The sequence below is a fragment of the Grus americana genome, chromosome 1 (assembly GCF_028858705.1).
Source record: "Grus americana isolate bGruAme1 chromosome 1, bGruAme1.mat, whole genome shotgun sequence".
NCBI lineage: Eukaryota > Metazoa > Chordata > Aves > Gruiformes > Gruidae > Grus > Grus americana.
Window position 1 is genome coordinate 62,767,197 of NC_072852.1, and position 23,063 is coordinate 62,790,259.

General features: G+C 45.4%; 1 protein-coding gene across 3 annotated transcripts in view; it reads left to right on the forward strand.

Annotated features, from left to right (window-relative positions):
* Positions 1–23,063, forward strand: part of PAH (phenylalanine hydroxylase) — a 41,629-nt gene that overhangs the window by 11,151 nt on the left and 7,415 nt on the right. For all 3 annotated transcript variants that reach the window (XM_054803333.1, XM_054803314.1, XM_054803323.1), the window contains exons 4-11: positions 3,890–4,073; positions 12,604–12,692; positions 14,860–14,927; positions 17,724–17,920; positions 18,291–18,426; positions 19,734–19,803; positions 21,801–21,857; positions 22,861–22,956. In XM_054803333.1, coding sequence (XP_054659308.1) covers positions 3,890–4,073; positions 12,604–12,692; positions 14,860–14,927; positions 17,724–17,920; positions 18,291–18,426; positions 19,734–19,803; positions 21,801–21,857; positions 22,861–22,956 — 897 coding nt within the window. The remainder of the gene's footprint in view (positions 1–3,889; positions 4,074–12,603; positions 12,693–14,859; positions 14,928–17,723; positions 17,921–18,290; positions 18,427–19,733; positions 19,804–21,800; positions 21,858–22,860; positions 22,957–23,063) is intronic.

Consider the following 23,063-nt stretch of genomic DNA (forward strand, 5'->3'; position numbering starts at 1 on the left):
TTAAGAAAAAAACAAAGAAATTTGGAGTGACTTCTGCTAACTTCAAGGGATCTGGCAGTACTGTAGCCCTGTGGCCTCTATTAGGTGTTATACCTAATGCTACCATCAGTCCTCAAGGCAAAATCTGTTCTGAATCGTTAATACTTGCTAAAATGTATATTAGAAATGGCCTATTACACTGCTTTGAAATAATTACAAGGTGAACAGCTACCCCTCCTCTACTAACACAGAAGCACTTCAGCAGGTATGTGGTTGTATGATTGGAGGTGTCCATGTAGGAGACACTCAACCTCTATGCTGGTCATAAACCAGACGGTTAAGAGAAGTATGGAAGCACCAACCTGCTGCAAGTTCTTTGATGAGGTCAGCTCAGCAAAGGCGTGTCTAATCTCAAGCCATGGATTTATCTGATTCCTACTGGCTCTAAAATAGGAAAGGCAGAGGAGACCAAGCGTTAATACTCAGGGTGCGAATCCAGCCTCAAATGTGTGACAGCTCAGATCTTCCAAAACCAGTTAGGTTAGGAGTTAGGTTCCATCAACAAAAAAATAGCTGAGAAATCATGAAGTCCTGTAAAATAAATACAAGCTTTTTATTAGCTGTCTTTTGAGGGCATGTATTGTCAAGATTTCAAGCTTTACTAAAAACACAGAGAGATTGAAAACTGCTTGGAATAAAAAACTAAACCAAAAAAATCCCACATTCTCCTTTCTCAGGTAACAAGTTGTCTCCAGAAGTTGGAGCTTTAAATAACGCATCAACTACTGTGAGAAACCTGATGCAATTTGGCAATGCTAAGGATACGAAAAAGTTTTGAACAATATGAAACTATGAAAATTAAACACTAGATGGAGTAGTTGGACTAGAATGAAATTTAGATTTATAAAGCAACTCTAGTAACAGAGCCATTGTAAATATTTTGAAATTGGGGGCTTAGTAGCAAGGCACAGCGTATGATAGCATGTTTCTACAGGAGCACCAGTTCAGGGACCTGGATATATGCTGCTGAATTTTTGCTTTGAAAACAGTGACCAGATAGGTTCTCCCTTCAGCTTCTCTGCCGCGAGGTCCTGAAGTCTTGGCACAAAGAGGTAATGGGTTGGCTCTGCACATTGCTGAGCTGCAAGCATCCCTCAAGCAAACACCAAACCAGCTTCACGCTCCGAGTGAAGCTGTTTTGCTTATCCCAGGTGTAAGAAAGGAGGTGACTCTCTCCGTGACCTCCTCCTTCCCTGTCTTCTTTTTTTCCCCTTTTCCCCACTGTCTTCAGGAGATATTGATGCTCCTGCTGCCTTAAGCATGCCTTGTGCCCACCCCACAGTTTGTCTCTTCATTCCCTACCCCTGCATCATTCTCTCCATTTTATAGGCACTGCTGTTTGGCTCAGCGGGCAGCTGCACAGGTTGGAGAGCTGGTACAGCAGAAAAGTCACCTGGCCAAAAAAATAAAGGATACAGTTGAGGTACCTTTGTGACCTCTCAAACAGCTCTGCTATCTCCAGAGGAGGGATGCTGAGGCAGGGATGAACATTTGTGGGTGGGTGAGGGAAGCAGGGGATGATGGCCACCGAAGAGAGGTCTGTGTTATCACAGCCTCTGCAAGATGTAGAAAGCCCAGTCAGGGACCGGGACCCCATTGCCCCGTGAATCTGCACAGAGACAGAACACAGCACCCCGACACATCAGTGCAAGGTGAAAGTAAAGCAGCACCCCAGTGAGCCTGAGCCGAGCCTTTGAGAGCGGGAGGTTTCACACCCACTCTCCACCTATGCAGAACGACCGAACGGCCTCGGGCTCCGGGTGCCAGCCCCACATTGCAGCACTGCTGTCCATGGCGTGGCCACGGAGCAGGGGGCCGGCAGCCCCCCAAGCCTGCTCCCTGTCAAAAGCTTTCCAGCCCCGAGTCATCTGAACTTCCAGCTCTGGGCTGCCCCACCTCCCCGCGCCTCACCAAGCAGAGGGTACAATGTGCCGTCTGTTTGTGAAACGGGGCTTTGGAGGCCTAAAACAAATTGTCCTCAGGGCCCAGGACAGTGGCGGCCATTCTCTCCCCCAGACGGCCCCGCGAGGACAGCATCTTTCGAGAGCAGCAGTTGGCGAATGTGCTTTTGACCTTTTCAACTTATTGTGTTGGTATCTAGCCAAACAATTTAAGTTCATCTGTAGCGTGCGACACTCAGGAAACAGAGGAATGACATGCATGCTGTTTCCTACCAAGTAATAAACTGCCTTTTGTGGTGGAGTGAATGGCGCCTTTGCCACTGATGGCCAGATGCCCCCCTGCACTGTGCAAGCACTGAGAAGAGCAAAGAAAACCTTAAAGGGCTTGAGAAGCTCAAACTAGAGGGACGTACAGAAAAAAAGCTTCCCTCCTCCTTCCCTGTAGGTCACAAATAGATCCTCGCAGTGTTTCTTCATGGATGAAATCCTGACCCCACTGCAGCAGGGGGGTTGACAGTGACACCGGTGGGGCCATCATTTCACCCCATGTAGTCTGGTGTCTTCTTAAGCCTGAAAGCACAGACCAGCAGCTTCTCCAGGGCTGCCAAGCACCATGTGTCAGCTCCTCTGGGTTGATCTTCCAGCCCAAATTTCCTCCAGGGTTTTGTCTATTCCTCCCAGAGGACAGAAGCCCAGACCTGGCCTTGGCGTGCTGTGGCTGTGGGTCCAGTGTGAGCCTGACGGGAAGGTCAGGTAGTAAAGTTAGCACCAACTGAAATCTGTTTAAGAGGTTTTTCTCAAAAAAAAAAAAAAAAAAAGTAATATTTTTATAGTCAAATTACAGTGCTCAGGAAAACATTTGAGTTCAGCTAAACTGAGGTAGATTTTCCTGGACTTGTGTTTAAGGGAGTGGAAAAATAGGATTTTTAGCTACTTGTTACTTTACACATTGACATGGTGGTGAGTTCTGGGGTCAGGTACCCACTAACCATAGTCATCAGGACTATAGTTGCCAACGATCCCTTTCTTCAGAGCTAGGAGGCACTGAAGATATTTGGTGAGACCGAATTTGTATTTCCGTGCTAAAGAAAAGAATTCTTTGCTGTGAGAGTGATCAGACTCTGGAGCAGTTGCCCAGAGAGGTTGTGGAGTCTCCATCTGTGGAGATACTCAAAACCCGACTAGATACAGTCCTGAGAAATCTGCTCCAGCAGACCCTGCCTGAGCAGATTGTTGGGCTAGATGATCTCCAGAGGCCCCGTCCACCCTCAGCTACTCTGCGATTCTATGATTTTGTGATTCTGTGATTTAAAACACCCATGTTTTTATTTGCACAAACCTGGGTTGCCTTTTTGGTGCAGATCCATGTTTCCCATTGGATGTCTGCCCAACACCTGCTCACAGCCCTGGAAAGTGTGCAGGTGGCTTTGCAGGTGACTCTGCAGTGGCTTGGCAGAAGCTTACCTCACATGGTGCCCAGCTGCTTGCTTTTCCAATCTCTGTTCAAGATGTTCATAAATGCAGCATTCACTTTCTCATGAGAGGGTTCTCTTCAGGGGAACGCCTACTTTCCGTGTTGATCCTGGGGAAATTTTCTTGTCCACACAGACAAACTCCCATTATGTACTTGCAGTACTGGAGTCACCATGTACAATACAAAGCCTGTTTACAATTTGTATCATGCTTCCACCTTTTTCAAAGGTTTATGTAGTACATAGTCTTTATGTTGGTGCTCTGCACAAGGGTGAATCCCACATCCTTCTCATTCTTCCTTTTTGTCTCTCTCCCTGTTGTGAAAGTCCTCAGTCCAGTGGCCATCAGAGGCAAGTCTCTACTTTTGAGTTATTTGGATTATATGGTATGGGTTGTTGATTACCACATGAATTTTAGCTCGTCTTTATGTCATATTTCTTCCCCCAAAACCTGTGAGGCCAAAATCTCTCTCATAGGAAAAAGGTATAAACCTGACCCACATTGAGTCTCGACCTTCTCGTCTCAACAAAGATGAGTATGAATTCTTCATTAACTTGGAAGGCAAGAATGTCCCAGCACTGGACAAGATCATCAAGTCCTTGAGAAATGATATCGGAGCAACGGTCCACGAGCTTTCACGAACAAAGAAGAAGGACACTGGTAAGGACAGACTGACAAGGATAATATTGACAAGGAATATTTACATCACATACTTAAATGACTTTTTTTTCCTGTAGCAAAGGAGTTCCTCTTGGATCTGTATGGCTGCATATCCCTCCCTCTGCCTATTTTGCCTATGTTGTAAGCTTTTTCACAAGAAGATTTTCTCTCAGTGTAAACTGCCATACTCCATCTTTTGCTGTGCTTCTGACTAGGTTTCCTGGGAACTGGTGTTATGGTGTTATGTTGTCATCTGTCTGGTTGGTTGGCAGCACTCAGTCTCTGAAAGACAGCCTTGTGGCAGTAGATTGTTACACTACCCGCGGAAATTAACAGCGATCGAAGGGTGATTGGAGTTGCAGGCTAAGGGTTCAACTTGTAAATCCCTAAGCAATGGCGCAGGAAGTTGTAGGTACATCTATTTTCTGCTCGCAATCTCTGTCCTGTTTTAAAACAAGCAGCATTTATGTACAGAGCTTTTGGTAAGTCATGCAGGGTGGCAACTTTTGTTCTTGACACACACCTGTAACGTGAAGGAATAACAGGGGTGCAGGTGGGATGCAAACTGCCCTGTTTAATGCAGGTATGTTAGCTTATCAAGCCCAATGACATATTCCCTGAATTTCTGACTACCATCCCATAGCTTTTGGACCACTGAGAACTGAAAGCCACTGCAGGGCCTGTATGCTTTTAACCTTTTCCTATTTTCTCTGCCCACATGAGAACCTAAACCAGAAGAGAGACAACAAGGATGTCCATGTGGGATGCACTACATCTGTCTAGTTACTGTCTGCCGTGAGTCGAAAAAACCCCACATAAACTCAATCATAATTTACAAGGGCAAACAGTTCCAGCAAAATCTGCAGGTGCATGCATGGACTTGGCTTGCAGATGGTAGATCAATTCCCCCAAGAAATCCAGGCCTTGATCTGCCTCCTTTTCCCTCCCACCCCATCCTCATAATAAATCTGTGCCTGTTCAGAACCCAGCAGAGTCAAGCCTCTACAGTGCCATTTTGTGGAAAAATGTCACCTGTTGAAGACTTCCTTTCACCTTCCTAAGGAAGGATGGCTCCCTGGAGTCCCAAGGGAGGTCACCAAGCGGGTGTCCTGGAGACATCTACAATGCCTGTGTGTTGTGTGTACCAGCTCAGGGACTGCCTTATCTTGAACACTTCTCCCAGAGAGCACTCAGGTGAAAATAAGCTGTTTTTTAACTTTTAAGTGATACACAGACCCTGTAAACCCAGTCAGACTTTGCCATCTTGTACAGCGAGTCTATTCAGAGTCAGTCCCTACAGTGCCAGCACTGACAGGTGAGTACCTTACAATTATCATATGGCATCTTAGAAATAGATGTAAAATTTTAAATCAGAAGATGGGGATGAAAGTCCTGCAAGGGCTTGAGTGGTCTGTCCCCTGGCAAAAGGCAGGACCATCTGTCCTGAGTGGTGGAGATTTCCCGGGCTCCATGGCTCTGCACTGCAGGGCTGCCCAGCTCTGACCCAGTCTGAGAGCTGATGACTTCTCCTCCTGCCTACCTTTGACACTGGGAACAGAAGATACTCTTCGTCTTTAGACCAGCCTTTTTCCTGGCTGGTGATGTATCCTGCCCAGCCTCAGGCTCCTCTTCTCAGGGCACCAGGTTTCTGGGCTTGTGGTCAGTGTTGTTGCTCTTTTCTGGACTGTCTGCAGTAGATTAGATAAAATCTAGGTATAAGTATGGTCTATAGGGATTCTATTGCTCTGATGAGCAATTAATTAACTATTTATTAAACTAGTTGTCGCTCATTTGCTGACTCTTTATAAACTGTTTATTCAATGGGTCCTTCACACAAAGTCTATTTGCCTTACAGATTCTCCTTATTCAGGTAGGAACTACTGGTAAAGGGCAGCATAACAAACCAAAAAGTGACAGTGAAGTGCTGTCACAGTGCCGTCCCCCTTGCCAAACATGTGAGACCTCACAAATCAACCTGGCACAAACCTAGTGCTGTAACAGATATATCATGAGCCTGGCATGAAGTGGTGGCATCCTCATGGAATTGCTGTCCTGTGCTCCCAGGCTGGCATGCCCCTGTGAATACCTGGATTTATTTTCCAATTTTGGTCTTGTGGACCCTGGCTGCTGCAGCCCCATCCTTGCGGGACCCTTGCACCTCTGGGCTGAGATGAGAGGAGAGGAGGAAAAGTCCCTGCGGGTGACCGTTTCCCCTGCTCCCCCCTGTCCCTCACACAGGTACATGTGAGTCCAACACCATCCATCTGCCTCTCCACTTTTTGGGCTTGCAGATGTCCCTCACTCCTGCTACTGAAACTGGGGAGGCTTTGCCACCCGCTTTGGTGGGAGCAGGAATAGCTCTCTGTTCCTGGAAGAAATCACGGGGAGGTCAGTCATAATTCTGCCTTCAGGGGGAAATAGGGAAAGATTTTGTGGGTTGTCCATGTTTCTAATTCTCAGAGATTTTTGCTGGAGTTGAGGCTGCTTTGTACAGTGGTGGCTGCCCAGCATCCAGTCTGAGACATACTTAAATGCCTCTTCAGATAACAGATGTGATTTTAATAGGATTTTGGGCTTTAAATACCTTAGGTCTGGATCTTCCTCTTCCTTCCTAAGAACAACATGAAAGGACATTAATACCTTCTTGAGATCAGTGCTGGTAATCCTTTTACCACTTCCTTTGTGTCCTACCCATGACATTACATTTGAAGATGAAAAAGAAGAAGGCAGATACTCTTCAGAGTCAGTTCTCTCCATTCATGAGATGGAGGGACAAAAGGTTGATTAGGTGATTTATGATCATGTCAAATCAAAGATGTTCTCTTTTGGGGGCTTTTTTATTTCCAGAAGAAAGCTACAGGGCCTAGCAGTGCTTGCCGTTACTTTTTTTTTTCTAATTATTTTTAAGAAGTTAATAATAAACTTTATTAAATAATAAAGTTGTGTATAAGTATAGGCCAGAGTTGGATAGAGATACAGCTCTAAATATCAGCCAAGAAAGGTTTGTGAGTGAAATTCTGACCTCACAGAAGTCAAAACTTCCGTGGTCAGCTGTAGGATTAGGATTTCACTGCCTGTTACTGTGTTGATCAAAGGTTTTTTGAGCTAGATTATCCTGTCAGTGCTGCAGAAAGGGCCTTGATCCCCTTCTGTCTGAGAGGATAACTTGCATTTGTTCGTTTCAGTAACTCAGAAACAGTATAAAGCGGGAGCAATTTATTGCCAAGGGTAAAGAGGAAGATTGTTATTTCTTTTTGCCCTTTTCCTTTTTCTTTTCTCCCCCCCTCCCCCGCACCCCAATTTCAACTTCTCTCATGAGTAGTTAGGGTCCAGTCAAACCGAAATCCCCAGAGCCATATTTTGAAAGGTCAAACAAGTCCTGCTTAGGGTATGAATTGTGGGTGGCAAATTCTGGGCTGAGACAGCTACAAGGGCAGAACCCTGGCAAATCCGGTCATAATCCACAGATGTGATTTTGTGATATTTTATTCCTAAAACACAGAATGACAGCAATATGCCTTCAGGGAGCAAAGTCTCAGGAATATAGTTCATGGCAACGTTGTCACACTCTCCTCAGCTGGCAGGTAAAGGCTGGGAAGGTTGAAGGCAGTCTGACATTCCATGGGACTGATTCTTTCGTCACTGCCTGAAGATGCTCTCAGCCCTTCTTTGCTTATGTTCATGATTTGAGAAAAAAATGCCTATTTGACTCAGTTTCCTGTAGGAAGCACACAGTGCCATTCTTGGGACAGTGCTCTCTGGACAGTCAGAAAAAAAATATTGCCTTGCCCCTTCTGTATAGTTCAGCATTAAACGTGTGTATGTGCTTTATTGGGCAAGGTATAAATGAACAGGGCTTTTTTTTTTTTTTTTTTTTTGTCTGAGCACTTTGTTTTTAGGGTCTTTCTTAAACTCAAAATGTAATTTTGGTTTCCCATTTACACACCAAAATAGTTATAAATACCAGGTTTAGATCAACACTGTAATTTCAGCTGAGAGCAAACCAGCAAAATGCTCTAAATCCGAAGGTGGTTTTAGAGCTTCAGATGAGATGGGGTAGCAGTCACTGGGCCAAAAGCCCTTTGTAGAGGTGGAAAGATTTGTTGTGAAAACACAGTGCATCTCTTCATGGCTCTTTTTGGAAACAATCTGGGTATCTGCAGACCACTCAGAGCCCATGAATAAAAAGAATTAAATATTATTCTGTTGCAGCATTAGGGAAATGCAGACAATTTATTGCATTTCTGAGACAGGCTGGAGGCTGAGGTTCTGTAGGGGCCTTGTTTGCTAACCCCTGAGGCTGGCTGAAGCATTTGGGACCATTTAAAAAAGGGCTAAACCTGGGCCTCGAACTGCTATAAATTGCATAGACCTGTCTTTGACCCTCCTCACAATGGTCCAAATGGAGGAGTTCTGCAGAAGTCCTCACTGCCCCTGCTTTGCTGCCCCTCATATAAATGGCTTATTAGCATTCTGCTAAGCATTTGACCCCATGGTAATTTGGTCACCACTTGGGTGTCCAGCACAATCCCATAAATGCTGCTGTTTCACTTACAGACAAATCAATATTTATTACTGATCAGCCCATGTTTGCTCCTCAGACCTTCACAGAGGCCCAGTGTTGCAACAGCTTGCCCTGGCAATTCATTAATGGCAGACAGACAGCGAGTCTGGCGAACGGGACTGGAGGAGGATGTTGCAAACAAAATATGGGATAGATTCAGCCAGGGGGTAATTTGATTTGATCTTTTAAATAGTTGCTGGCTCACCACAGCTAGGCAGAAGACCCAGTAGCCCTTTTGCACCCTGGTCCCTGATGCAAGGGCTGTATGGACTTGGTGCAGTACCTGCCCTGGGGTTGTGCTCAGCACCTTCGATTCTTGTTTCCACAAGAGCTGAGAAGGTTCAGGACTTTCCAGGACCTGACTTAACATCAGCTGTGCTGGTGCAAAAAGCACTAAGCATCCTCAGGATTTCCCTTTCACGGCCTGTCACTTTCATCCAGCTCTGTGAGCTCAGAGCTGCTTGCTCTCAGCTGCCGCTGGTGTCTGGGGGCACCTGGGTGGAGGGCAGAGATCTGCTGAAAATAGGTCAGGTACCTATAGGGGCTGCATGCCTAAGAGATATGGTGCTGCTCCTGTCTAGGGGAAAAACAAGCCACCCACAAGCCTGGGACCGACACTGCATCAGTCCAGGAATCAGTCTGTCCCAGACTTTATCATGACCTCTGCACCAAGTATTTTGGGGATTTTGGGGATAAAATGTATTTAATGAAAGTAAGTCACTATTATATATCCATTTTATCCTTTCTTGGAGTTGCAATGATTCAAACCCTGCCCACCTAGACCTTTCTGATTCAGGGCAGCAAAACTCTGGAGACATCGTTGCTGAAACCCACTGCAGACTTCAGCTCCCACCAGTCTGTCTGCACAGCCCAGACCCTTCAGGTCACGGTGCGTCCCTGAGAATAGCGGTTATTCAGTCTAACACGGACAAATCCTTTGCTGTGGGGCTGCCAGACAGCTTTTTTTTCAAAGTGCATAATCCCAAAACTTTTATCAGTATGCCTCACCCCAGCCTGGTAGTGGGGAGTCTGAAGCACAAAACAATTGAGCGATTCCCCCACCATCACACAAAGCTCAGTGGCCGAGCTGGGAGATAAACCCCGTGCCAGCTGCCCGTACAGAGAATAGGAACAGGATGGCTGGGCATGCTCACCCTTCCCATGGTGTAAGTGAGTAGTGACTCATCTCTAGGACTCAAACAAACCTTTTTCTACTCACCTCCTCTGACTGGGTTAAGTCAAGGAGCTGGAGGTGCAGGAGAGATGCTAACAGCAAGGTGAGAATTCCTGGAGAACCTAGAGTTAGCGGTACACCCAGCAAATAGTGTCATTTTGGGAAGATCTTCCTGGGCCTGCTGCTGCCATCTAGTGACTGGTTCAGGGCTGGTTTTTTAGGGCAAAGCAGAAGGGTGTGCAGCTCAGAAAGCGGGGGGGGGAGCAAAACCCACTTCTGCTGGGCGGGAGAAGGGGAGGCACAGCCGGGAGCGCTGCCGGGTCGAGCCGCCGGGCTGGGTCTCTGCAGCCCGGGGAGCTCGGGCAGCTCGGGACCTCCCCTGGCTGGCACAGCCACCGGCTGCCTGCTCTGCCTGGCCTGCCTGGAACAAATCTGAGGGTCCCAATGGGAGCGTTGGATGGAGCCAGGCTGGTGGTGTGACCGGAGGTCAGGGGGAGTGAGGACTTTGCGTGGGGCTGAGCCCAAAGCATGCCTTGTAAATCTGCTGCTGTTCTGCCGGCCCCTCTGTGCAGGTGTCTCGCAGAAACCCAGCGCCACAAGCGCCCTCCGTGTTGCTGGGCTCAGCAGAAAGCGAGGCCGAATACTCCTGGAAACAGAGTGATCCTCTTATCCCGTAGGTGGTCCTTCCCGGTCCGGGATGAGCCCCATCAGCGAGGCGCTGCAGGGATCTCATGCAGCAGCTGCCGACTGGGGATTAGGTTAATTTGGCACAAAACCCAAAATCAAATGGGCAGGTATGGCTGAGTGGCAGTGCTCCCAGCTGAGCACAGAGCCACACAGGGGAATGAGCTGTTTTCCAAGCACTGACTGAGCGAGCGGCACCCATTCGTGCAAGAAAGTCACTAAATGAACTGCAACATCTTATTGATAGACAGACTGCTCAGAGTCCCTGGGCTCGGACCAGCAGACCTTTGGGTGATATTAGCCTCGGAGTCCATGGAGCTGACTTGTAGTCAGTGTGGGGAGCATATAGGATATGATTGCAGGGACTGAGCATGGGGTACATCTTTAGATGGAGGTCTTGTGCCCTTTCCTCAGAAAAAGTATGGTAGAACTGGAAGTGGTGCAGAGAGAGGTGATGAGAATGCTCAAAGATAATGCACAGTTTCTGTGCCTGAAATACATAAGCAAGGTCTCAGCCGGGACAATGGATGGTAGGTGGAGGATCTGACAGGGAGCTATAAAATCCTAGGTGGCGTGGAGAAGGAGAATAACAACAAATGATGTTTGTATGCCGGAACTAATTAACATAATATGAAATAAAGTTTAAAACAAAGGGGAGTTATTTTTCATATCACGTGTAAAGAAATGATACAGCTTAGTGCTGCGGAGTGTCCTGGAGACAGAATTGTACATGGTCTCAAAGAGCAATTAGTGTATTTGTGAGGACAAGTTCATCAGAGCCTATTAACTTGAGGTACGGCTGTAACCTCTGACTCAGGCAGAAGTGAGGGGAAGGGAAAAAGAAGAGAGGGTCAAAGGGCCAAAAAATGTAAGAAAGGGCCAGCAGAAGGGAAAGCTAAGTAAGCAGAACCCAGCAGCTCCCAGGACATGCCCAGCTGGCAGTGGTACCTAGTGGTGACACTTGCAGATACGCTTCCCCAAGCGATGACGGGACAATGGAGGGAGAGGGCCCATGGTCCCTGTGCTCCTTCCATCAAGCTTCCCTGTCTCAGGGTTGCAGAGGGCTGGGGTGGCCAGGCCCAGGGGTGGCTAAGGGGGTCTCTGGTTTGGTATGCAGCCGGATCCTCCTGGAGGAGGTGGAAGAGGAAGCTGCAGCCTGGTACAGCCACTGCACGTGTGTGCCAGGCCTCTGGCTGGTGAGGGGACATGGGCCAGGGGACTGCCTGGACCACTGGGCGAATACAGCTGTGCCCGCCGCTCCAGGAAGGAGGTCTGACCTGGGGTGACTGCTCCATGTTGTGTACCTCGCGAGCTGCAAACAGCCTCTCCTCGGAGTGGCCTTGCCTTCCGCTTTGCCCTATCTGAACATGTTGCATCTGGAAAGCCCTGTGGTTCTTCTTTGCCCTCCACCTTATGTACTTCTGTAAAGGGAGGGCCACATGGGCATTACATGCTGTGTAGTTGGTGTGGTCCCATTTCATAACCTGGCTGTGCCATAGGAAATGTGCGTAGTACGTGAGTTACAAGGCAACAGAGAACAAGGCCTAGAATAATTAAATGAATGCATTATTGTATAATGACTGCAGCAATACAATGCTAGCCTGAGGTATTAGGGTGCCATTTATAATTTTATTTCATCATCCTAGCTTAAGTGAGGCCACCAAGTAAGTCTTCGAAAGAGATTTTCAGAGGGTCAGATAATCCCGTATCCTTCTTGCTGTGGGGTTTCTTGCTATTCCTTTGAAATGGCTGATTGTAGTTAGTGTGAAAGGAAGGATACTCTGGAAAAATTCCTACAATTTGATAAGCTAAGAAACCAGAATAATAAACAGAAAATCATAAACATTTCAAGTCAGATCTGCGCCAAGGGCTAGACATTCCTGATGCTCTGTATTCTTCCAACAGAGCAAAACAGCCACAGATTCAAGACAACTTGCAGGGTTTGCTCTTGCCTCCTATTACAGAGAAAAGCCATAGATGCCCAAAGAATTTAGCCTCTTGCATATGTTTCTTTATATTTATAATGAAAAAAATGGAAGGACCAGAATAAGGCCCCAAACCAAGTAATGAAGAAGCATACCATTCTCTTTTTCTTTTCTGTTTTGCAGTGCCATGGTTCCCAAGAAGTATCCAGGAGCTGGACAGGTTTGCCAATCAGATTCTAAGCTATGGAGCAGAATTGGATGCCGACCATCCTGTGAGAAACAGAGCTTTGTTTTTTTAACATGTTTCTAGTTATTGGGACAGATGTTTCTCTCATTTACGTTTGCTCTGCTTTAAGGCAAATCTAGTAGACTAAGTCTCATGTGGTTTAGGACAAGAAAGGTACTACATTTCTAGTGTTAGAATCATCCCAAGCCCTAGTATGAAGTAAATCAGACCAAAGGTTGCTTTAATTTGGGGAGACCTTAAAAGTTATAGCGGTCATCAGAGAATAGAGCCACCACAGGGATACCTCTGGTTTTCCCAAGTGGCTCTGATATGGTGACTTCAGACTCATTTTGTGAATTGCTAGCAATAAAACTTCAGAAGCAGCATATCACAGCCCAGAGATAGGAAGACTGCTTTTTTCATCCTTGAGCACATATACACGATTGAGCTTAGTGCCTTGTATGTGGTTGTTAAATCTGCATGATTCTTGTATGGTGAGACAGAACAAAAGAAAAGGTCTCCGTTTCAAAAAGTTTGTGGTTTAAATAGTAGAGTCAGACAGTTTTGTTCATTGGCTTGTCTGATAAAAAAAAAATATTCAGTATTTTTTCAGGTCTTCCAGATACAAGAATACTTTCTGCCTCTATTCCTTCTCCAAGCAAACAACAATTTATTTTCATGTGTCAAAACACACTGAGTTCCATGCAGTGCAACAGAAATTGCTGCTATTAGTTTAATTGAGATAGGGTGATTATAAATAAATTACATGCAGCGCAACAAAAATTGCTGCTATTAGTTTAATTGAGATGGGGTGATTAGTCATTCACTACCTATTGCTTAATTCGAGATGTGTTATGTATCATGTACAATGATTCATGATGTTCAGCGTGGTCATATGAAAGGCAGAATGAAAGGAGATACACTGAGTCAATGGCCCCCTTGTGTGTCATGTGGGAATAGACCAAGATTGTATTTGAAAAAGGAAACAAAACAAAACAAGATATTAAAAGGAATGAAGATCTCTGCTCCAGTTACTAGAATTAGTGAGCAGTTTATGCCTTAAAAAGGAAACCCAGCTGCTGGGGTAAATAGGTATGACAGTACACAGAGTGCAGAAAAAAAGAAATTAAAAGACCCTGTGGTTTTAGTAGTTAAGTGATATGGGATTTAACCACAGATACCTCTATGCCAGGTTAATCTTGGAGAGTTCATTTTTTTAGGCCATTGGCCGCCTCTTTTTGACTCACACTCTTAGATCTGCACTCTACTTCAGCTGTCTCCGGTACTCGGTTGTGTTTCGTGGCCCCTCAGTTCAGTTGTGCTGTGCGCCACTGAGCGATGCATTCATGAACTGCCCCACTGCCCAGTCAGTTGTTGCTATCTGCCCTGCAGAAGTATGTCCTAGCTTGGAAGGACGTTTCTCCACTTTAGGTGGTGAAGACAGTCCTAGTCCTGAGGAGCTTTTAGTCTAAATAGCAGGCACACTGGGACAGGAAAGTGGTTATCCTAGATGAAGATTTAGAGATTATGTTTCTTATCCCTGGTTTTATTGGTAATTAGCTGCAAAGGTCAAGCTCCAAACCACAAGGTCTATTAGACATTCTCTGTAGTAATCAAATCCCTTCAAATGGTTGAATTTGTAGTGCAAATAGGACTTTTTGGCCTGCTAAGTGCCTACTGTTCTTCTAACAGTTTGAAAATGAGCACCTTTAAAGTGTGGTTCATGCTGAAAATCTGCCTAAAAAGTCTGACTGAGTTGATGAGTGTGTTTCTAACGTGGTTTAACTCTCCTCCTCTAGGCCAGCCCACCTCTGCTAGGAACTGCAAAAAGCTTCCTGAGAAACCAGGAGGACACGGTTATCTGAGTGCCGTTAATGAGGTGCATTGCTCTTGCAGGAGCACCTTGCTGGCGCCGTAAAGGAGCGTGTTTCCCTTTTTTGTAGCAAGTGGAAATGAGAAAATGAAAGGACTTGGGGGGCGAGAGGTGCTGGGAGGCTGCGGCTGAATGATGCTCTGGTGGCCCCACAGGCGGGGAAGGAGCGGTGCCCTGGCCAAACAGGGTGCAGCGGAGCCGGGCAGGATGAAAGCAGCTTCCCCAGTCACCCTCCTGCACTTCTTGGGCTGCACCAGCTGCGCCCAAGGGTGCTCGGTGAGAGGAAGGCTGATCACCACCAGCACTTATGCAGGGATTGACCATCGCTGTTTCTCTTTAGGGGTTCAAAGATCCTGTGTACCGGGCCCGGAGGAAGGAATTTGCAGATATCGCCTACAACTACAAACAGTGAGTGCTCAGCACGCGGGCAGAAAGCAAACCCACATCTCCTGCCCTCTCCTAGGTCTCTCATCCTGCTGGCAATCCCTACTTTTTCACAAGCGTCCTCCTGCTGTTGGCTTTTCTCTGCCATGTGTTTAAATCTTCCTGTTCATGCATTTATCCCCAAATCGCAGTAAAACAAAAGTAAATTGTTCCAGGCACACGTTCAGAAGAGAACGTCACCTCCCTTCTTTCCCCACGACACCCCTTTTCCCCTGCTTTGTTGTCTAATTGAGCAGCAGACTCCGATGCTACTACAAAGACCTGAACATTGAATAAAGCCACTTCTGGTATTCTCCACATTAAACCAGGGCTGGGGGAGGAGTGCCTATCATTTACATTAAAGCAGGAGCTGCATACACTATTAAAATAATGAATAACTTATGGTTCTGATGCTAATCCAGTGCCTGATACTCTACTTTTATCAGGTCTGACCCAGCTGCAATCAGCAATTTGGGGTCTCATTTCCCAAGAAAAATAAATGGAGATGATAAATTCAGTTAGAACAGGCTTGCTTGATTGCTTTCAGTGATCAAATCTGGAGGAGATAAAATTCTGTTCTCAGAGCCACTCACACGTTTACATCAGTACTACTGGGCCTGATTCCTGCTGAGACTGGTAAAAATTGTGATTGCAAAGGATAAAGTAACATATGTTGTACATTTAGGGCTCCACTCTGCACAGGACTGCAATGAGAAGATAGTCCCTGAGCCAAAGAGCTAATAATCTAATCACAAAATGAGAGACAAAATTGGACTGATTGATGGAAAGTGAAAAAAGTCAGGAGCCTCATTTATAGTTAGAAAATTTGGATAAGACTTTGTGGCCAGATGTGGATGGATCTAATGCTCATTTATAGGTATCCCACATAAGATTTACCTTTCCTGTGTAATGGATAGCAAATTCTTGTCTCCAGTTTGCAGGCTTTCATCAAATCTCATGTAGAAATGAAAGAAAAAACATGTTAACAACTCCCTCCCTGCAAGATTCAAACTGAAACTATCTTAGGAAGATGAAACCATTGTATTCCAAGGTGTAACTAATTAATAGTTAGTCTTTTATTCAGATTCTCAGACACATTGGAAACAGAGCCTATACAGACCTGGACCTATTTCCCAAAAGCACTTTCTATGTGAAGTTCTTGGGCCTTCCAGTAAGGTCTTTCAGTAACAGAGCAATAAGCAGGGTGTGAAAGTTGACATCTGGGCTGCTAGGGCTTGTGGACAGAAGGCATATGGGTTTTGTGACTTTGGGTGTTGATTCAGGAAGGCCCTGATGGATCTGTGATGTCCTTGCCCTGGGTGCTACACCTGGCAGACGTGCCTTTCAGGGTCTACAGTGGGGAGGAGAGGTCTAAGGGGTGTCTCCAGCATAGGGGGACAGAGGTGCAAAGAACCGGGCAGGAGGAAAGGGACAACCAAAGTTAGGCTTCATGGGAAGCATCTGAAAAGGCACATGTGCTTAGCTTGTGAAGTCAGCTACAAAGGTGAGGTGGGTTTGTGGTTGTTTGTCTCATACTTTTCTTCCTGCCATCAATTTCACCCTCCTCTGTGTCCCTTCTTTTGCACCTGTTTAGTTCTCTTTCCTCCTGCTGTTTGCCTCTCTCCTCTGCCTTTACTCTTTTGCCTTTTCTCCCAATATATTTACTAGTCATTTTTGTTGAATGCTTAATTTCCCTGAATTCTCTTTTCTTTGCTTTTAGCTTGCCTCTCCCCTCTGCCTTCCTTTGCTTTTGGCCCTGTTGATTCCTGAAATTTTTTAATTGAAATTTTAAAGATTTTTAAGCCATAGTTTCCCCCTGTAGCCCTAGAAGGTGACTGAGGATTACTTAGGAGTGCTATAGGAACAACAATTCCCCAGCAATCCTCATAATTCAACATGATGTTTAAAGCTCCACAGATCAAGGAGGGCTGATACAGAGAGACAGAAAGTGACGGTGCTCCAGAGGAGCTGCCCTGAGGCTCAAGGAAAAAATGAGGGAGTGGGAGATGGTGGGGTGTCATCAAGAGTTTAACAATGGGTCTCTGGGGCTTGGAAAGCTCCAGCATTATTCCAGCAGTGATGTTAACCCTATTAAGTTACTTAAAATCCTTTGATTTTTCAAAGCTGCTGGATTCACCTATGGCCCTATCATTATTGCTAAGAAATTGACTGTTCACAGGAGGCCAAACTACATTGCATGTGATTGTCTAATTCCTGCTAGCTTCAACATGAGCTAAGCACATGGAGGCCTGAGGGTGGGATTTGACTCAAAATTACTCATTACAATTATAAAAAGTCAAACTGGCTGGAGTCTGCATCTGTTACCACATAAAGCACAGATCAGAATTTCTCCGCCCCTCCAAGAAACAGTTTTCTGGAGCTGATGGTTTTCCTCTCATAACCAAAACAATTATTGTAATGTGTGTTACAGCAAGAAATACAACAGCTGCTCCATATCTAGAAATGTAAACAAATTGAAACCAACAGCCAGAAAATATTTCAGAAGATCTTGATAAGACAAATAAGCACTAATTTATTTTTACCACAATAGAGCAAGGAGTTGTCTAAAGGCCAGTGTCTCAGCTGAGGTCAATAGAGTCCTTCCCAGCCTGTGCCTGGGGCCAAGTGAGGCTCCTTTTGCACCTGCATTTCAGACCAAAGGCATCTCCCCTCCCGCACCAGCAGCTCCTGACCAGCCCATGTAAAGCTTCTGAGTACGATGCTGGTGACATAGGACATTTTCTCTGTCGCTCCTATGGAGGGTATCCATTTTCTTTCCAGTGGCCAACCTATTCCTCGAGTCACCTACACGGAAGAAGAAAAGAAAACATGGGGCACTGTCTTCAGAGAGCTGAAGAGTCTTTATCCAACTCATGCTTGTTATGAACACAACCACGTGTTCCCACTGCTGGAAAAGTACTGTGGCTACCGGGAGGACAACATTCCCCAACTTGAAGATATTTCAAAATTCTTGCAGAGTAAGTTTGAAGCGTATAAAACAACCAAATTAAATGAAAGGCCTCAGCTGTCAGTGGGGGTGGTGCTTTCCAGAGGTGGAAGAGCAGTCCCTGCTTTATCACAGGCTCCCTGTGGTGCTTGGATACATCACTTAGCCTGTGTCCCAGGTCCCTCTCTCAAGCTTCTGGGGGTACGATGGTACAGATGCTCAGATACTGTGATGGTGGTACACATGGGTAGAAAATTCCCTGCTCTTTCATATCTAAATTCCGTTTAACATAAGGAGAGCAAAGAAAACAATTAACAAACTTTTTCCACTGTTAGGAGTCTGGATAAGGATAAATCAAGCACACTAGCTGTTTTTAAGATGCCATTTTTTTGTCCCTTCAGCCTGCACTGGATTTCGCCTGCGTCCTGTTGCAGGCTTGCTCTCTTCTCGCGATTTCTTGGCTGGGCTGGCGTTCCGAGTATTTCACTCTACGCAGTATATTCGCCATGCATCCAAGCCCATGTACACACCAGAGCCGTAAGTACTTTGGAACAGAAAATGTATAAAATTGCAGCAGACTAATAGCGGGGTCAGCCTAACTGGTAATAACCACGTGGGACTCTGGGGCACTCCTGGGAGCAGAGCTAATGGAGAGTGGCCAAGTGACTGCATTCTTGTGAAAACATTTTTCGAAGATTTCTAGTCTTTTTAACAAGCTGCATCTTCTTCTGAAAGTTCTTATGGGACTGATCAGACAATTTTTCTACTGAAAGCATGATTGCGTGGTGTCCGGGAGGCGAGAGAGTGATGTACAAAGGCATTTAGCTTAGCTATTAGCACCCAAAGAGCGGTGTGAAATCTAGTGCAGGAATGACACAACATGTTGCAAGCAAGCTTCTGGCAGTAAGATAGAGGAAGCCCAGATTTGATCCCTTCTCTTTTTCAGTTTTGTATTGTAGTGTTTCTCTCTATCCCTGTCCATTGTCCTTTTCCACTTGCCGTTTTCCAAACGGTTTTCTTCCTTGGCTTTGTATCGTTGCAATTCTTTCTCCTCTCCCTTACCATTTCTTTGGTTCCTACTTCTCCACACAACCTCCTTTTCCCCTCCATTTTTCTATCTCTCATTCTTCTGATTTTCCTCCCTGCTTCTCCTCACCCCATTCTCACTGTGCACAAAGCCAGGCTGAAATACCTTGCATAGACCTTGCTCTCCTGGGAGCATTTTATCCCCTTCTCCTTTCCATTTCACCAAACGATTTCTCTGTCTTTGAAAAATCTAGTAGTTCCTAGGTCAGTTCTTCCCCAAATATGCCTGTCCAGCTCCCAACTTCAACTTTTGATGAAAACAGTCCTACCTGAGGAAGGGTGAGCTTTCAGCTTTCAGTGGGAGGCTGTGGTCCTGAACATGGACTACAGTTGAGCTCTTGAGGTGCATATTGACACCATGGTGAATTGTCTTAGTAGCCTGAGCTTCATCTGAAGAGGATTCTTGTCCTTGAGACTGAAAAGTCCATGTTCCCTTTGGTAGGGTGGCTTCTTTCTGGGCTTTCCTGAGCTGGTTGGGCAGTTGAATGCATGGTTTTCTTCCATAAGGAAAACTAAATAATGTATCATCCTTCCTCTGAGGTATATATGATGACAAAAGCACTGAAAACCCTGGAGTGTGCAAGCCTTTCCATCACAAGAATAATTTTAGAGCAAAACATTTTCCCGTGAGCCTTGAGCTTTATTTACTGGGAGGAGCAAATGCACGGTACTTCTGACTATGTGCTGACTCTAGGGCATTCAGGCAGCATTTATGGACTTTTCCTAAATAGTTATTCAGATGTCATGTTTTCCTGCAGTGATATTTGCCATGAGCTGCTAGGACATGTGCCTCTTTTTGCTGATCCCAGTTTTGCTCAGTTTTCCCAGGTAAGTTGCTCAGTGGTTTTACTGTTTTTATGATTGAATGCACCAGAGACTAGGTAACTCAGAGAATGAACCAAGAGCTAAGAGGGGTGGGGTGTTTGCTAGCATATTGTTTAAGAATTGCTGAGGCTGATTTATTTATAGCTTGAAATCTTGACACAAATCACTTAGGTGAATTCATACACCCAAACTCCAAATGTCAGTCTTGTGTGAGCTGTTTTTTTACAGACAAACCCTTTGCAAAGCCGTCATCTAAAACCTTTTTGTAGATGTTGATCCTTCTGAGCGAAGTTAAATGGCTTATGAGTCAGATGAATTATTGCCCCACCCTGCAGTCCAAATGTTAGGGAAAGTGAAGATTTTTTTTTGTTTTCTATTGAAGCCACAGAGGAGGCTGAGTAAAGTGGGGAACTGTCCCAGCTGCCAGCATGGGAGAAGGCTGGAGAGGAGCTTTCTCTTACGTAGTGTTAATTTTTCTGGAAAAGAATCCAAACCTTGGTGAAGGAGCAAACTTTTGGCTGCATCTTATGAGAAAACATAAAAAGGCAGAAAGGCAGAGAGGCAGAGAGGAAGAGTAAGAGAGAGAGAGAGAAGGAGAGAGAGAGAGAGAAGGAAAGAAAGAAAGAAAGAAAGAAAGAAAGAAAGAAAGAAAGAAAGAAAGAAAGAAAAAGAAAAGACAAGAAGAGAAAGAAAAAGAGAGACAAAGAAGGATGGAAAGAAGGATGGAGGACAGGAGGGAGGGAGGGAGGGAGAGAGAAAGGAAGAATCATAGAATCATAGAATGATTTGGGTTGGAAGGGACCTTAAAGATCATCTAGTTCCAACCCACCTGCTACAGGCAGGGACACCCTCCACTAGATCAGGTTGCCCAAAGCCTCATCCAACCTGGCCTTGAACACTTCCAGGGATGGGGCATCCACAGCTTCTCTGGGCAACCTGTTCCAGTGCCTCACCACCCTCACAGGAAAGAATTTCTTTCTAACATCTAATCTGAATTGACCCTCCTTCAGCTTAAACCCATTCCCCCTTGTCCTGTCACTACACTCCCTGATAAACAGTCCCTCTCCATGTTTCCTGTAGACCCCCTTCAGGTACTGGTAAGCTGCAATTAGATCTCCCTGGAGCCTTCTCTTCTCCAGGCTGAACAATCCCAACTCTCTCAGCCTGTCCTCATAGGAGAGGTGCTCCAGCCCTCTGATCAGCTTTGTGGCCCTCCTCTGGACTTGCTCCAACAACTCGATGTCTTTCTTGTACATGTAGTTAATAAGCACTCAGTATTACCCTCAGGGTCTGCCCTTTCCCAGAACTGAGGTTTCCATCAAGATAAGCCTTACTGCACCCTGGCTTATTAGGATTTGACATGGTGATGGCTGCTCCCATGCTCTTGGTGTGGATGTGTGTGAGGCTCTGATTTTGCACTATGCAGCCCTCACTGGAGCAAACCAAGAAAGGTACCTGTTTATGTACAGTCTTGTGTGGCTGTCTTCTGAATCCAGCTATTGCATGCCTTCCGAGGAGTCTCTGTTAGCTCCTAAGGTACAAATAAGTTCTTTCAAATCGTGCCCTGCCATTCAGAAAAACCCCCTCATTCAAGGCTCCAGGAAAACTCCTGCAATCAGGACCCATCAAAACAGAGAAATATTTAAGGTGTGTGGGTGTCACTGATTTATCTCCTTTTGACTCTATCATTCTCTCGGGTGTGCATTGTAGACTTGATCAAAAGCCTGTCAAAGCAAGAGGAAAATTTTATTTGACCTCAGTGAGCTCTGTACCAGGCACAAAGGATCATGCCTTGTAAATGACATTTGGATAGGACCCTTTGTTCATTTCTGGAGAGATTTCTGGTTTAAAATTGATGTTGCACGATAGGAACATGTCCTGTAAACATTTGTGTGTGGTAGTAAGTGATGGTAACATTTAAAATGTGAGAGATTACATAAGACAAGACAGGAAGAATGTTTGTAATAAACAGCCTGAAGAATAATGGTTTATTGTTACAGGAAATTGGACTGGCATCTCTGGGAGCTCCGGATGATTTCATCGAGAAACTCGCTACGGTAATTTAATAAATGAGGGCTCAATTTTCCAAAGCACCCTGTGTTGTCTTAATTCTGCTGCCACTGAATTCACTGATAGAACTCCCATAGAGTTGAATGGGAACATAGTGGAGTCCATGCTTGGAAAACCCCACCCTGAAACAGTTGCATTAAAGGAAAATAACTTTGGCACTCCTTATTCAAAGTGACAACTGTGATTAAACACAGAAGCCCAGACAAGTTTTCCTCCAGCACAGACATTGGGCAAGAAGAGACTACATCCCCACAGGAAATTTCAGGAGGAAGCTTCAGTACCTGCGAGTGTCTCTTCTCTTCCACCCTGCCAGGCAGATAATGTCCTCTGCAGTCAGTGTGGCTCACCTGAATCCTACTCTGGGACTACTGAGACCCAGAATTGCAAACTTCAAATAAAAACAAGGAGATGCCTGTGAGATTAGTGTCCCCAGTGCCAACTCACCTGCACAAAGCATTGCACCATCTTTACTGTTTCTGATAGATGAGGCAGTTCTTCTGAGCCAGAGCAGGTATCCCTTCAAAATGACAGACTGAGAAGTCGAGCTAGGCCACACACCATCTTCCTTCAATATTGCACTAACAGCCCATTCCCTTTCCTGCTGCTGCAGCTAGACACCCTCTGTGCGAAACAGGGCACAAACTGCTATCAACTAAGGTTCAAACTTCAACTGGGTTGGCCAGCCATATTGAAATCTTATTGCTATAGTTTCATTGTCTCTGCGTTGCTGACAAATGTAAGCACAGTAAAACATAACATGTGTTTGTCAGGGAACTGAACTGATTTGCAGGTACATTGAGTCTAGCACCGTGCCCCTTCCAGGTGAAGAATTTCAGTCTGTGGGGACATTTATTGTATTTATACAGTTGATATTTGACACATGGCAACATTTTGAATAGAAATGTAAACTCCAAATGTATTCAAATCAATGATGTGTGCCTGCTCTTTTTGATCAAGGAATCATATGTTTCTGTCTAATTTTCTTGCTAGGTTTATTGGTTTACGGTGGAGTTTGGACTATGTAAGGAAGGTGATTCACTCAAGGCATATGGTGCAGGGCTGCTGTCTTCATTTGGGGAGCTGCAGGTGTGTTCTGTAAAACAACATTTCAAAGATGTCTATAATTGCTCAAATTTCTCTTCTGAATGTCTTCATACATTGTGCATAGAAGTAACATGAAACGTCATGCTTCA